The 16,598-nt window shown below is 41.6% G+C and overlaps 1 protein-coding gene across 20 annotated transcripts in view; it reads right to left on the bottom strand.

Annotated features, from left to right (window-relative positions):
* The window catches only part of tspoap1 (TSPO associated protein 1), a 253,328-nt gene that overhangs the window by 98,201 nt on the left and 138,529 nt on the right, over positions 1-16,598 (bottom strand). For 18 of the 20 annotated variants that reach the window (XR_013889276.1, XR_013889277.1, XM_080210346.1 and 15 more), the window contains one exon: positions 13,591-13,725. Coding sequence is in view for 16 of the 20 variants with exons in the window: in XM_080210346.1 (XP_080066472.1) it covers positions 13,591-13,725 (135 nt within the window). In the remaining 4 variants the exon portion in view is untranslated. Of the gene's footprint in view, positions 1-2,417; positions 2,446-13,590; positions 13,726-16,598 lie in introns of those variants that run through there. The other 2 variants (XM_080210356.1, XM_080210358.1) reach the window with 2 other exon arrangements.

The following is a 16,598-nucleotide window of genomic DNA, read 5'->3' as shown; positions in this document are numbered from 1 at the left end:
TTGGTGGGCAGGCTTGAATAGACTACTCCGGTTCCCACTAACATGCACCACTTTATGCTTATCTGTATTAAAATTCATTTGCCAATTACATGCCCATTGTGCAAGCTTATTGGTGTTTGCTTCTATGTTGTTGGGAATCTTCCTCAGTATTAAATAAACTCCCAGTTTTGTGTCATCTGCACAGTGGCAACAACAATAAATGAAAATGTGAACGGGGTATCCCAGCTGGAGAACCCCAGGGAACCAATGAATGAGAAAGCTCAACTTGCTTCTCCACGGTTCCATGGTATTGTTCAAGATATTGTTACTTCATGCTACAGAAAGGTTCACATCTCTCCCTACTAAAACCAGCCTTAGAACAGAGCAGGCAGCAAATCAGTTAGATTACTCTGAAAATATGCTTGGTGAATAACTCGCCTGCACCTGGTGCAGCAACTTGTTTCTCATTTCCCAGCAATAAGTACGCAGCATTGTTTACTTAGAGTCCATCTGCTTCATGAAATATTAATACAGGTATTAATTTTATACACTGAATCCCTATCTGAAAATTTAGCTGAGCATGGAACTGCACAGTGCTCACTGACTCAGCCACTGTGCTCCCAGTAAAACAGTAGGTTACCTGGGATGTAGAGTGAGAACTCAGTTAACCCTTTCAGAGGGACAGGCCTACCATTGGCATTTAACTACAAATGTAATGATTTTCCCGGGCAGTTTATTAAAAAAAGAGAAAGAGCACGCTGTGTTAAAATTCCCTGAAACACACAGAGACACAGCACTGAATTTATCAAATTATACAAGTTATCATAAACAATAACTCCAGCTTTATGCTGCTCTCACCTCTTCCCAATGACTTTTTTTTAAACTAGTTGCCAATCTTCAAAGGAGTTAACAAACTGCTCCAAGTGGAAAGCCAACATTGGATCACAGATAAAAACACTCCCAGTGTACCCCAATCCCAGATCACACACATAAATCACTCCCAGTGCACACCCAATCACAGATCACAGATACAAACCACTCCCAGTATAGCCTGTCCCAGATCACAGATACAAGCCACTCCCAGTATACCCAGACCCAGATCACAGGTACAAACCATTCCCAATGTACTCAATTCTGGATCACACACATAACTCACACCCAGTGTATCCCCAATCCTGGATCACAGATACAAACCACTCCCAGTGTACACCCAATCACAGATACAAATCACTCCCAGTGTCCCCAGCCCCAGATTACAGGTACAAACTACTCCCAGTGTACCCAATCCTGGATCACAGATACAAACCACTCCCAGTGTACCCAGCCCCAGATCACACACACAAACTGCTCCCAGTGCACCCAGCCCTGGATCATAGATAAAAACCATTCCCAGTGGACACTCAATCCCAGTTACTGACCACTCCCAGTGGACAATCAGTTCCAGATATTGACTATTCCCAATAAACACCCAATCCCAAATTACAGAGACTGACAACTCCCAATGGACACTCAATCCCAGATCACAGATACTGACAACTCCCAATAGACATTCAGTCCTCAATTACAGATACTGACAACTCCTAATGGACACTCATTCCCAGATCGCAGATACTGGTGATACACCCAATCCTGAAACTCTTAAAAAAAAACAGCCCCCAGTGGACACCTGACCCTAGATCTTAGATGCAAACTGCTCCCAACAATTGCTGCCATAGGCTCAAGAACAAGTGCTCTGAAATATAGCTGACACTGAACTGAGGCAAAAATTATTTTCTTGTAAATCAGATCCATTATCTTTACAGCAAATGATTTGTTCTCCCAATTGTCTCAAAATAAGGCATTTTAAACAATCAACTGAATGTCTAACTTCAGTATCACATTCTCTGTCACTGTTATTTCATATTGGGGCCTGGGCTCCTTTCCTGGTTATATGCCTACAATATTACAACCTTAGTTGTTACAAGGTCACAGAAACACTTAGCCACAAACTCAGGGCATAATTCCTATCAATACTCAACAGCAAGAGGTAAAAACTACATTATAAAACAAAACCAGGAACAGATCTAATTCAACAAACAATAAATCTCTATATAACACTGCCCTTGGGAGCCATGTAAAGGGTGTGTTACAGCTAGAATGTAGCACAGGCAGGCTGCTTTATGTGGACTCACTAGGGAAGCAATACACATTAAGTATTGTATAACGGCAAGTAATGTATGGAGTGTGCTACTGAATGTGCTGAGGTCTGTAATGAATTAGCAATAAATTAAACATTAAAAAGGGCCAGCTTCGTAACAATGTAACAGCAAGCCAGAAATCAGGAATATTAACAAGCTCTTGGTCAAACAGGCTAAAATTCAAGCTGCCCTTCACCAAACAAAAGCCTTTTGTAACTTAAATAGTAGTCGGGAGAAGGGGGAAAAGCCTTTGAAAATTACCTGCTCTGTCTTTGTGATTCAGGCTGTATGAATGCAGAGTCTGTATTGGTAGTGCTGTATCTAACTAGGCAAAGACCCTGCTGCTGCCAAGCAACAGACGAAGGATTTATAAGGACAGTCTCATTGGCACAAATGGAGAGTGAGGCACTCATTTTCCCATTTCATCATTCTACAGGAAAATTAACAATATTACCTTTCTCCAGAAGAAACGAGGATCACATTCACTCTCACATTTTATAGCGGGATAACAGACGTGAGATCAGTGTGTGATGCCCATACTACAGCAGTGACGGGTGCACTGATCCAGCCCTACCCCTCCTTTTCCTGCACAGTATGGTAGGGTCTAAATCCACATAACTGTCTTATCAGGTATCATCACTGCTAACAGCTCTGCTGCAATCTCTCCTTCATTTGCTGATTGGGAGGGGGAAACCTGTACAGGTTAAGTCTAGTCAGAAACTCAGTTACCAGATTCTGTCAGTTTTTTTTAATAGAGGTGATGAGATGCAGTATGATACTTCATTACAACATAAAAACACCTCAAAAACAATTGCATTTATAAAGCACTTTTAACATGGAAAAAAAAGTCCTAGGGCAGTTCACAGGTTCGTATAATCAGACAAAAATAGATGCCGAGTTAAAGAAAGAAATACCAGGGAGGGTGACCAAAAGCTCGTTCACTTTGGAGGGATTTAAGAAGGCCCCTAATGAAATAAAGGTGAGTGGGGAGAGGGAGGAAATCCAGAATGGGGCCTGAATGGCTGGAAACATGACTGTCAATAGTGCAATGGAGTTCAGAGTCAAAGGAGCAAAGAATTCATGTAGTGGATGGTGACGAATTGTAGTACTGAGGAAAATTAGGAACAACAGAAATTTAAAACAAGAGGAAAGAAACTGTAGGTAAGTGATTTAGCCCGATTGTGGCTAAGATTTGGAGTCAGCATTTGATTTAGATAGCAGATAAAGGGCCAGATTTTTTCATTCATTGAGGGGGATGTGTCCCTAATTGCCTTTGAGAAGGTGAGGTGAGTCACCTCATCGAAGCATGGCAGTTCGTGTGGTGTAGGTACATCCACAGTGCTGTTTTTGGGGGGGGGGGGGGGGGGGGCACGGGGTGGATGCTCTAGGATTTTGACTCAGTGACAAAGGAACAACAACAATATAACTCAATGTTGAGATGGTGTGTGAATTGAATGGGAACTTTGAGGTGGTGGTGTTCAAGTGCGGGCAGAAATTTGTCAAATGGAAATCAACGTGGGAAAAAGTGACATCATTTTAGAAGAAAGAGCGAGAAGGCAGATTGTTATTTCAATAGAGAGACACTGCAGAAAACTGTAGCACAAACGGAGGCCCTTATTCATGAAACCAGGAAAGCAAGTATACAGGTGCAGAAGGTAATTGAGAAGACAAATGGAGGGCTGGCTTTTATTTCAAGGGAATTGGAATATAAAGAGATGTTGCTGTAACTGTATAAGATACTAGTGAGGCCACATTTAGAATACTCTGTATAGTTTTGGTCCCTTACTTAAGGAAAGATATATTATCATTGGATGCAATATAGAGGAGGTTGACTTGGATGGTGCCAGGTATAGAAGGACTGCCATGTGAGGAAATATCGGATAACTCCTTGGAGTTCAGAAGAATGAGAGGAGATAAGATTGAAACAGAAGATTCTTAGGGAGTTAGACAGGGTAAACGTTCAGAGAATGTTTCCACTCATAGAAGTGTGTATTATCAGAGGGTTTAGTCACAGAATAAGGTGATTCACACATTTGAGGAAGAATTTCTTTTCTCAAAGAGTGGAGAGCCTTTGGAATTCTTTACCTCAGGCAGCTGTGGAGGCTGAGTTCTTGAACATTTTAAAGCCTGAGATCAATAGCTTTTTTATCAGCAGGGGAATTAATGCTTATGGAGGACAGGCAGGAAAGTGGACTTAGTGAGTGTTAGATCAGCCATGATCTTATTAAATGGCAGAGCAGGCTAGAAAGGCTAAATGGCCTACTCCTGTTCCTTTTTCTTATGGTCAAATGCCATTCAGGTTCTTATATAGCACAATCAAGTGACCCCTCACTCTTTGAAACTTCAGTGATAACAAGCCCAGTCTTTTCAACTTATCCTCAGAAGACAACCCGCTCATTCCAGATATCAATCCAGTAAACCTTTGAATCACCTCCCATGCATTTACATCCTTCATTAAATAAGGAGAACAAAACTGCACACTGTATTTGAGATATGGCCTCACCAATGCCCTATATATCTGAAGTATAACATCCTTCTTTTCATGGCAAATTCCTCTCATCATACAGTATTCCTTTGCCGTACCAGCATACTAACCTTTGGTGACACATGCACTAGAACACCTAGATCTCTCTGCACCTTGGAATTCTGTTGTCATTCTCCATTTAAGTAACACACTGCTTTTTTATTCTTGCCAAAGTGAACAACTTCACATTTTCCCACATCAAATTCCATCTGCCAGATTTACTCTCAACCTAACTATATCTGTCTGCAAACTCCTTACGCCCTCTTCACAATATGCTTTCCTACCTTTCTATGTGTCATCTGCAAATTTAGCTACCATGCCTTTGCTCCATTCATCTAAGTCAGTGACATAAATTGTAAAAAGCTGATGCTCTAGCACAGACCCTTGTGAGACTCCAATTGTGACACCTTGCCAGTTAGAAAAATACGCACACCGTTATTTTTTGGTAATCTTATATCCATGTTAATACGTTACCCACAACACCAAAAGCTAAAATTTTGCACATAAACTTTTTATGTGGCAACTTGTCAAACGTATATCTGCAGGCTCCCATTTATCCACCATGTATTCAACTCCTTCAAAGAACTTCAGTAAATTGGCTAAACATGATTTCCCTATCACAAAATCATGCCGACTCTTCCCAATTATCTTCAGTCTTTCTCTGTGCCCAGCTTTTAACTTTTTAATGGTCGATTCTAACACTTTCTCCATGTCTAGCTAACTGGCCTGTAGTTTTCTTTCTTTCTGCCTCTCTCCCTTCTTGAATTGGGGGGTTAAATTTGCTTTCCTTGTTATCCATTATTAACTGCTCATTGTCACTCTCAAAGGGGTCAATAGTCACTTTGTTTTTGTTCAATACCCGTGGAAATTCATGCTATTGTTTTTTCATTTCTAGCCAATTTCCTCTCATACTTCCTCTAATTTCTTTCTCCTGATTGATCTTTTAGTCATCCTCTGCCATTCTTTATGTTTTGCTGAACCATCTGACTTTTCAGTCATCTTCTTGGTTATATGTGTTTTCCTCAAGTTTGATGCTTTCTTAACTTCTTTAGCTAACCACTGATAGTAGATCCTCTTCTTAGAATTTTTCTTTAAAGTAAGAAAATATTTTAATTGATTCCAGAACCCTAAGAAACTATCCCAAAGGTGTTCTATGAACTCTGGCTACGACTGCCAGTCTAATTTTTCTGGTTTATATGTAGATTAAAATCACCCATGATTCTTGTTGGCCCATTCACAAGCACCCAATATTTCTTCTTGTATACTTCGTCCTACATTATGATTATTGTTAGCGACTCACTAGTGACTTCTTTCCCCTACCAATTCTCACTTCACCTAAACCAATTCTACATCTTGGCATCCTGAACCAAGGTCATCTCTTGTACCAATGCCATCCTTAATTCACCTTCCACCTTTACCTAGCTTTCTAGTCTTCCTGAACGTACCACTCAATATTCAGGACTGAATCCCTGTCATAGAGTCAAAGATTCCCTACAGTGCAGGAGAAGGCAATTCGGCCCATCGAACGTGATGCTGCGGTCTCATCTCCATAATGGCCAACAGATCATGTTTATTTACTTCAATGTGCGTATCAATTTATGTACTTTGTTTTGAATGTTTAGCTTATTCAGATACAGAAACTTTAGTTTTACTTTTTTGTTACCTCTGTAACATATAGTTTTGACTGTTGGTACATTCTTAGGTTTGTTTCTCTCTATCCCTTCTGCTATTTTCTGGCTTCCATTTTCCAGATTACTCTTCTGCTTATCTGCCTTAATGCTATAGTTTGCCACATCTCCTGAACCTCGATCTCTCAGCACCTTATAGATGTGGACAGGCTTTAGGGAATCAGGAGATGAATTAATCACAGCAGAATTCCCAACCTCTAATCTGCAGTTTGTAGCCACAGTGTGGTTGGTCCAGTTAAGTTTCTGATTAATGGTAACACACAGAATATTGATGGTTAGAGTTATATTGTAAATAATTTATTAATACCCATGCCAGACTTTTATTATGATAAATATGAAATATGAATACAACATTCAAAAGCTCTTCACAGGAGCATTAGTGAGCCACTTAAGAATATATTAGAGCAGATAGGCGAAGGCTTTGTCAAACAGGTAGGTTTTTAAGAAATATGTTTAAGGGGGAAAGTGAGGGGGAGAGGCAGAGAGTTTTATTCCAGAGACAGAAATCCCAGAGCTTACACCATGGCAACTCAAGGCTGCCAATGGTGGAACAATTAATATCAGTGACATTCAAGAAACCAGGATTGGAGGAATGTTGATGTCTCTGAGAATTATACAGCTGGAGGAAGTGAGAGAGATAGGGAAGAGTAAGACCAAGGAGGGGTTTGAAAACAAGAATGAGAATTTTAAAATCAAGGCATTGTTTAATCAGTAATTAGGTCAGCAAGCACAGGGGCAAAGAGTGAAAATGATTTGGTGCAAGTTAGGACACATTTTGGATAACCAGGTATACAGAGGGGAGAAGGTGGCAGGCCAACCAGTAGCCATTGGGCTAGTCAAGCCCAGAAGAAACAAGGTGTGGATGAGTGTACTGAGGTCAGTGTCAGATGATAGGCAGTAGAATGGTGCAAGACTTAGGCCATAGGTGCAGAATTGTGTTGAGGATTAGACTGTAGTCACAGTGACAGAACCCAGAAACAGATCTGTGAATTTATGGTGAGTCTTGAAGTAAGTATTCAGGGGAAAATAAGCTCTTGGATAGAGGGTGAACTAACAATTTCTCAGTAAGGCTTGATGTGAGATCTGACTGTAGATAGAATGTGAGGCTGGAAGATCCTCATTAATTCTGTGCCACTTATAACAGGCAGCTCAAGGGTTGCAACCTGCAGCTACAAGGGGATTGTGCAGGCATGAGGATTGAAGTGAACGTGCAAATACTTTGGCACAAGCCTAGGTTTTCGATTCTAACGTTACAACTTGTAACATAGTGACCAGACACTGAAGGTACAAACAATCCACTCTGCTTGGAAATTTAACCCCAGACGCAGGTGGCTAATCACCACTACAAACTGATGGTATTTTAAAAAACATTATAAATGGTAGCTTTTTTTAATTTGTTTTTAGGACGTGGGCATCTCTAGCTAGGCCAGCTTTTATTGCCTATCCCTAATTACCCTTAAGATGATGATGATGAGCTACCTTCTTGAACCACTGAGGTGTAGGTATAACTGCTGTGCTATTGGGGAGGGAGTTCCAGAATTTTGACAGTGACGGAATGGTGATTACAGCAGGCGACGGGGTGCAGAAGGACCTCGGGGTCCTTGTGCATGAGTCGCAAAAACCCATCCTGCAGGTGCAGCAGGTGGTCAGGAAGGCGAATGGGATGCTGGCCTTCATAGCGAGGGGGATTGAATATAAAAGTAGAGAGGTCTTGCTGCGGCTGTATAGGGCATTGGTGAGGCCGCAGCTGGAGTACTGTGTGCAGTTCTGGGCGCCGTACTTACGCAAGGATATTTTGGCCTTGGAGGGTGTGCAGAGGAGGTTTACTAGGCTGATGCCGGAGTTGAGGGGGTTGAGCTATGAGGAGAGGCTGAATAAACTAGGCTTGTACTCGTTAGAGTTTAGAAGAATGAGGGGAGATCTCATTGAGACGTATAAGATGATGAATGGGATGGATAGGATAGAGGTGGAGAGACTCTTCCAGCTCAGAAAGGATAGTAGGACTAGGGGGCACAGCCTCAAGATAAAGGGGGAGCGGTTTAGAACGGAGTTGAGGAGGAACTTCTTCACTCAAAGGGTGGTGAATCTCTGGAATTCTCTGCCCGTTGAAGTGTTGGAGGCTGCCTCGCTAAATATTTTTAAGACGTGGGTTGATGGGTTTTTGATAAGAGAGGGGATTAAGGGTTATGGGGAGAGGGCAGGAATGTGGAACTGAGCCACGACAAATCAGCCATGATCTTATTGAATGGCGGGGCAGGCTCGAAGGGCTAGATGGCCTACTCCTGCTCCTATTTCTTATGTTCTTATGTGATACAGTTTCAAGTCAGGATAGTGAGTGATTTGGAGGGGATCTTCCAGCTGGTGATGTTTCCACATGACTGCTTCCCTTGTCCTTCTAGATGGTAGCGGTCATGGGTTTGGAAGGTGTTGCCTAAGGAGCCTTGGTGAGTTGCTGCAGCGCATCTTCATAAATCTGTGTCTTTTAACATATTGTAACAATCTCATATCCTAGTTCATGAATAGCTCATTAAAATATCAAGGCTGTTTTGCTGAAGAAGTTCCTGCTAATCATATTCACTCCAATCAACATTTGCAATCAACATTTTCCAGGGATGGAGACTGGAAGGAATTTTGGACTGGATTTTCCAGCCGTGCTCCTCTAAGACCAGAAAATCCTACCCACGGTCAACGGACCTTTGCATGGTCCATGTCCCGCCTGCTATGATTCCCAAGGCAGGCGGACAAGAAAATTCCGCCCAGTGACTCCAAATCTGTAGGTATTCTACAGTCCATAGGTACAAAGCCAATTGTGTGGCCTGGTGACTTTGTTAGCTGTGTCTTGACGAGTGTATTGTGTGTATATCAATGTCCTGTGGCATGCTGTGAGGCAGAGTTTGGCCAATTTCTGAAAATTGTCCAGCACAAACAACCTTTTTTGCGGTAGCTATTTTTGGCTTTTAAATGTTAGCTTATTTTAAATTGAATGCATTCTTGCCGAAAGACTGGCTACAGGACTCAACCTCCAAGTGACAGATCAAATGAGTAATCAGACATCAGTATGTCTGACTACTCAGATGATCTGTCACTTTTAATCTACATCTCCAGTTTCTTGCTGAGCAAAGACCTGACGCATTGACTTTTGCCACCAGCTTTTAAAGTTGAATGCGTTCTTGCTGAAGGACTTACTTTGGTTCCATTTTTATCTGTTAAATTATAGCCAGGGAATCATATTGTGGTTTATCTTCCCAACCCTGTGTTACTGTCACTGATTGAGCAGCACGGTGGCACAGTGGTTAGCACTGTGGTCTTACAGCTCCAGGGACCAGGGTTCAATTCCCAGCTTGGGTCACTGTCTGTGTGCAGTTTGCACATTCTCCCCATGTCTGCATGGGTTTCCTCTGGGTGTTCCAGTTTCTTCCCTTGGTCCAAAGATTATGCAGGTAATGTGGATTGGCCAATGCTAAAATGCCCCTTGGTGACCCAAGATGTGTAGGTTAGGGGAATTAGCAGGGTAACATGTGGGGTTATGTGGATAGGGCAGGGATAGGATACGCTGTCAGAGTCAGTGCAGACTCGATGGGCTGAATGGCTTCCTTTGGCACTATAGAGATTCTATGTTCTGCATGAATCATGCTTCGTCCCTCCTATTTCTTATCAACATGCTCAGCAACTTCCTATTTCCATTTCTGCAACATCACCTCATCGACCCTGTCTCAACTCATCTGCTGCTGAAACCCTCATCCATTCATTTTTTAGTTCTAATGCACTCCGAACTGGTTTCCCGTGTTCTACTTTTGGTAAACCTGAGATCATCCAAGACACGCATTAAGTGTAGGAAGCGCAATGGCACAGTGGTTAGCGCTGCTGCCTTGCAGTACCAGGGACCTGGGTTTGATTCCTAGCTTGGGTGGTTGTCTGTGCAGTGTCACATTCTCCCCGTATCAGCTTGGGTTTCCTCCAGGTGCTCCAGTTTCCTCTCACAGTCCAAAAGACGTGCTGGTTATGTTCACTGGCAGTGCCAAATTCTCTCCCTCAGTGTACTCAAACAGGCGCCGGAGTGTGGTGACCATGGGATTTTCACAGTAACTTCATTGCGATGTAAATGTAAGCCTATTCGTGACAATAATAAATAAACTTTTACGTCCTTTTCCCCATCATCCCTGCGCTTGCTGACCCACACTGCTTTCTGGTGAAACAGCGCGTTGACTTTAAAACACGGATAATTTTTTTTCAAATCCTTCCCTTCATTTTGTGGTGACAAAACAGGCAAGTAGTAAATAAAGTCCTGGGATATCTATATTTTCATGGGGATTATTTACCAGTTTCACAAAGCAATGTCATTAGACATTTTCATAAGTTAATTGCTTTTGCAATCCTGTCATGTCTGAGAACTTAAAATGTATGACTTTGCAGACTCCCACTGAAGGCAAATTTAAAAAGCTGTCATGATTTTGGATATGAAAGTCATGTATCAGAAGTGAATTAAACCTTTATTTTTAACCAGTGTGTATGTCTGAATGATAAACTCGATTATTAACAAGACTGTCTGCCCCAGAAAATATTCTTTGATCTTGAGTATAACAGATGTGAATTTTCATGTTTCTTCTCTTCCCTCTTTACCTCTCTGTTTCCACACTGAGTTGGTAAGAAAGGGTCTCTGGGGATAATCTTGTTGCATATCACTGAAAGAATCAGTTGAAAGTGAGAGGCAAGCTGTTCCAGATGTTAAAATATGTTTCAATTTATGCTCAGGCGATCTTGTTTGTAAAATACTCTGGATCTGATTATGTTAGTATTAAAATATGTCTCTGTCCAATTTGTTTTAGAGGTTATCGGTAATAGCTGTACCCTCCATTATTGCGTAGTTGACCGTTACATTAATTCTGCTGGACAGGAGGAGGTAACGTTGACGTCACATAAATGAATGTCCTCCACACTCTACACATTGCTGCTAGAGCTGCTGGTAAACTCTCTAGACTCCAAAATCTAGTTTTGGAGAGTCACAGTTGCAGTATCAGCGCCAACATTAAGACTCCGGAAACTGTCAAGAGTTACTGCTGTAAGCCTCTTGATCACACCTTATTAATTTAGTGCAAATCCAAATGGAGACAGGCTTACTTGCTTAGAACTATGTTTCATGGGTTTGAAGGCATGCTTTATAATAACATATGTCATATAAAGAGTTTCAATTAGAAGCAATGGTCAGTTACTACTTATTGTCTGTGCGACATCCGTTGGTAGCACACTAGCCTTGGAACCACAAGGTCTGGGTTCAAGACACGCTGCAGGGCTTGAGCACAAACATCAAAGCTGACGGCCCAGTACAATACTGAAGCAGCACTGCACTGTTGGAGGTGCCTCTTTGGATGTGATGTTAAAACAAGGTCTATTTCCCTGCTTGGGTAGATGTAAAAGATCCCACGGCACTACTTCGAAGAACAGTGGAAGAGTTATCCCTGGGGTGGGATTCTCCAGCTACCGACCCAAGATGGGAAAATCCTGCCCAAGGTCTACACTCATTTTCATGGTTTGCCTATGATTCCTGTGGTGGGCGGGAAGGGAACATTCAGCCCCTGGCATCCTGGCCAATATTTACCCTCAATCAACTTTACAAAAAACAGATTATTCTGGAATTGTTACATTGCTGTTTGCAGGAGCTTGATGAGCACAAACTAGTTTCCATAATTCCTACATTATAACAGTGGTCATATTTCAAAGTGTTTCATTGACTGTAAAGCGGCACAGTAGTGCAGTGGTTAGCACTGCTGCCTCACAGTGTGAGGGATCCGGGTTCAATTCCCGGTTTGGGCCACTGTCTGTGCTGAGTCTGCACGTTCTCCTCGTGTCTGCATGAGTTTCCTCAGGGTGCTTCGGTTTCCTCCCACAGTCCAAAAGATGTGCTGGTTAGGGTGCATTGGCCATTGTAAATGCTCTCTCTGTCTCCCTGAACAGGCACCAGAGTGTGGCGACCAGGGGATTTTCACTTCATTGCAATGTTAATATAAGCCTATTTATTATACTAATAAATAAAAAGTGCTTGGAAATTCCCGTGATTGTGAAAGTGCCAGTCTTTCTTTCCTTTATCTGTTTGTGGTGAAGCCGCACTGTATATGGCCTGGTCTCTCACCTGCATTTCTTAATTGTTTAAACTGAGTCTCTCTCTGTTCCAGCTTTGATTTGTATTCTGATGCCCACTACTCCGCTAACTGTCTGTCTTTGGGGTGTAGGTGGCTGAACCTGTCTGAGATGGAGTGTACTCATCTATTCCTGATTCAGTCTACCCTGATGCTACAAGACCCATGGTGGGATTTCTACCACTGTCAACACTATTATTAGTAAGAAATCTGACAACACCAGGTTAAGTCCAACCGATTTATTTCATAGTAAACTCACAAGCTTTCGCCTGACGAAGGGAGAAACCCCAAAAACTTGTGAGTTTACTATCAAATAAATCGGTTGGACTTAACCTGGTGTTGTCAGATTTCTTACTGTGTTTACCCCAGTCCAACGCCGGCATCTCCACATCATGAACACTATTGTTCACATCCTTCACTGCTGGGAAACCTGTGCCATGCGGAGATCACATGTCAATGTGGGAAGAGCAGGAATATTTCACCCCCGGACTCTGGGTTTGGGTGGAACGGTGCACAGGAAAATTTACATAAGACAGAGAGGGGACTAGAATTTGAGTGTTGGATAGCCCGGGTCAGGTAATCAAATAGGATTGAGCCAAGAACTCCACCAATGACCTACATGACTATCCACCTTATTCATAGAATCTCTACAATGCAGAAGGAGGACATTCAGCCCATCAAGTCTGCACCCACCACAATCCCACCCAGCCAGTCCCTATCCCTGTAGCCACATATATTTACCCTGCTAGTCCTCCTGACACTAAATGGTAATTTACCATAACCAGTCAACCTAACCCGCATATCTTTGGACTGTCGGAGGAAATGGGAGCACCCAGAGGAAATCCACACAGACATGGGGAGAACGTGCAGACTCCACACAGAGCCAGAAATTGAACACGAGTGCCTGGCACTGTGAGGCAGTAGTGCTAACTACTGTGCCACCGTGCTGCCCGACAAATACAGCAATATACACAGATCACAGAAGACCAAATGGAGCTAAGAACATAGGGATCAATCAACGGTATGTATGTATTTTTAAAGATGCGAGTTGATGTGATAAGGCAGTGTTGCATGATCATTTTACTCACAGGCCCTGAGTTCTGCTGGTGAGGAGATTCTCGCAGAGAGACCACAGCTAACTGTCTCTGTAGCCTCAACACCTCTTTCTGAGACTCTCTCAGCACACGCTCAAAGTCACTGTGTTTCAACCTGTCAGGAGCCTCCTGTGCACACACAAAAACAGAAAAGGTGCCCTGATTTATTCCAAGAGTTTACACACTGAAATAAGAAAGCAGATATCATTAAGAATATGATAATGAGAATAACCATTTTTTGGATTACAGGGTGGCAATACGATTGTTCCTTAGAAACCTTCACAAACAAATGTATTGAATATCGAAAGTAAATGTTGAGGTCAGTTTGGAAATTTTCCTCTGTATTTGAGCACTACAAACTTTGTAAATTGCTGGAAAAAGGTTAAATAGAACTCAGTTTTGCACTGGCTTGAGATGTGACTATAATGCAAAAAGAATGAGTGGTAATGTTTCCTCTTGCTTCATAAATGGGTGATTTATCTTAAAAAATGCATTCAGGAAATATTTGGACAGATCCTGGCTTGTAATGGTTTTAAGAACACAAAAACTGAATGAGCAGACATCCATCAGACCAAGATTCAGAGTTATTAGATCAGTACTGACACTTCTTTTCCCAGAGCCAGGTAACATTTATGTACTGCAATCTTACAACACAAATTAAATTCATTTAACTTTAGGTATGAGTTTGTCATGTCTTTGCTACACCCTATCCGCCACTGGATGGATTTAGCAACAAATCATGATCCTAAGTAACCTTATAAAATGGATACAAACAAAATACAAGTCTAATAAGAATTCTAAGACTGGAGAAAACTAGTAGTGTGAATGATTTAGCAGAATTTGCACAAGCAAAAGTCATACGCAAGTCTGCCACTCAAATACCATCACCACGTTGAAGCTGTCATGAAATGGACATTAGAAGACATTCACTAGTTGAGTTTGCAATCACTGGCTGGTGAGAAACAGCTGCCATGTGAACCCTGTACATGCAGGGCAAACAGATCTTGCAACTCATTCAATCATGTAATCCGTGAAGGCAATTGAGATATCAACAATCATCCCATCACCAATTGTCAAATCAGCATCATTCAATATCATAAGCTTGGAATACATGTACAGATATTGTTGAAGATGCCAGAGCAGATTGAGAAAGAGATTGAAAGAACATTCAGGATACTGGACTTTATAAATAAGAAGTATAGAGTTTGAAAACAAGCACGTTACGATGAATCTTTATAAAAACTCATCTGGCCTCACCTGGAGCAGTGTGTCTGGTGCTGAGCACAACACTTCAGAAAGGTTGTGAAAGCTTTAGAGAGGGTATAGAAAATATATATGACCAAGGTTCCAGCACTGCGAGACTTCAGTATGTTGGTAGATTAGAGCAGAGAAAGTTAGGAAGAAATTTGATAGGATTGTTCAAAAGCATGTGAGATGCATACAAGAGTAGATAGAACCTGTCCCTATTGTGATGAAAGTGTGCAAATTAAATGTATATATACTGTGTGATTTTTATGTTTCAGGACGTTTTAAAATTCAGCTTTTTTCTACAAGTAGTCAGTACGTCTGGAAGGAATAAAGCTTGGATACTGCGAGAGCGGAGCAATTATTCAAGTATTTATGTTAAATAGAGTTAATAGACTTTTGTTTACTTAAATTCCCTGCAATTTTAGATGAGTGATTGACAGGACCATGTGATATTCGTTTTATGTGTAGTCCTGGATTTGTAACAGAGAAAGAAACAGGTTTTTGAAGAAAAGAAGTTGGAATTTGGTTGTCCTGGTTGAAGTTAGGAGAGTTTTGCAGACTTCTGAAACCTCTATATCTTTCAGAAAACTATCATTGTAGCAAGTATATTTATCACTGCCAACTATATTCAAAGTGGGGATGAGATAAATATCAGCCATATCAGGAGCAGACTCGATGGGCCGAGTGGCCTAATTCTGCTTGTATGTCTTATGGTCTAATATGGGGAAAGAGCAGTGATCTCACTAAATTGCTTTCACAGAGAGCCAGCTCAACTGGCCAAATTTGTATATTTTTGTAAAAACAATAGATGTACAAAATGATGAGGTCCTCTTACCTGTTAGGAAACTGCAGTGCAACGCAGCTGGTAAGGCACAGGGAAAATCGAGTTCTTTCTGAGTGACTGCAGACTACTTGTTATGGTAAACCTGCAGCTGCAGAGTGGATGAATGGAGAATTCTGAGGCACTTCTGTCAGAGCCTGTCACAGGGGAGGCTTTGCTTGTGTTTCAGAAATCTTTTGATCTCACATTCTACAATACTTTTACGAGAAAAAGGCATATTAAATCATATTCCCACTGTCTAAAATGGATGTGGGAATTTTGCAGGAAAGCCTCTGCATTCTTTCTGGAGAAACTATAACCACGACTGACACTGGTGGAAACATCTGGGGTACGACATAGAATCATAGAATCCTACAGTGCAGGAGGAGACCATTCGGCCCATCGAGTCTGCACTGGCCACAATCCCACCCAGGCCCTATCCCCGTAACCCCAGGATTACCCTACTAGCATAGCCAATCCACCTAAAGATGTGGAGGATTATAGGGAGTGTGATATGTAGAATGGACCATGGTCAAAACACATCTTCACTTGTTGACTTTGAAAACCAGAATGAATGACCAGTGTATGGACTTAAATTGTTTGGGCTGGGAGCCATGTGGGGATGAAGGTATGAAGGGAAGGTCAGGGAAGAAAATGCACGTGAGGCGCAAGATAAAATTTTATGATCGCTGCAGAGACCGATAATTTTTATAAAGAGATTCAAACTTCCAGTTATTAGCTGAAAGACTGACGAGGCAAGATTTTGTTTAAAAAATGCTGCCATAATACATTATTTTTAAAAAAAACTACTGACTGAACATTATTTTCTTTCTGTTGACAATTTATATTTTAACCTACAGAAAAGAGTGTTCCCCTTTCAGACTTATTGCACTCACCACAGAATTACAGTCCTTATTGCAAATAGTACACAATT

This window comes from Carcharhinus amblyrhynchos, chromosome 23 (genome assembly GCF_965287045.1).
Source record: "Carcharhinus amblyrhynchos chromosome 23, sCarAmb.v2.hapA, whole genome shotgun sequence".
In the NCBI taxonomy this organism is placed as follows: domain Eukaryota; kingdom Metazoa; phylum Chordata; class Chondrichthyes; order Carcharhiniformes; family Carcharhinidae; genus Carcharhinus; species Carcharhinus amblyrhynchos.
Note: the sequence above shows the minus strand (reverse complement) of the source record. Positions and strands in the feature narration are given on the sequence as shown.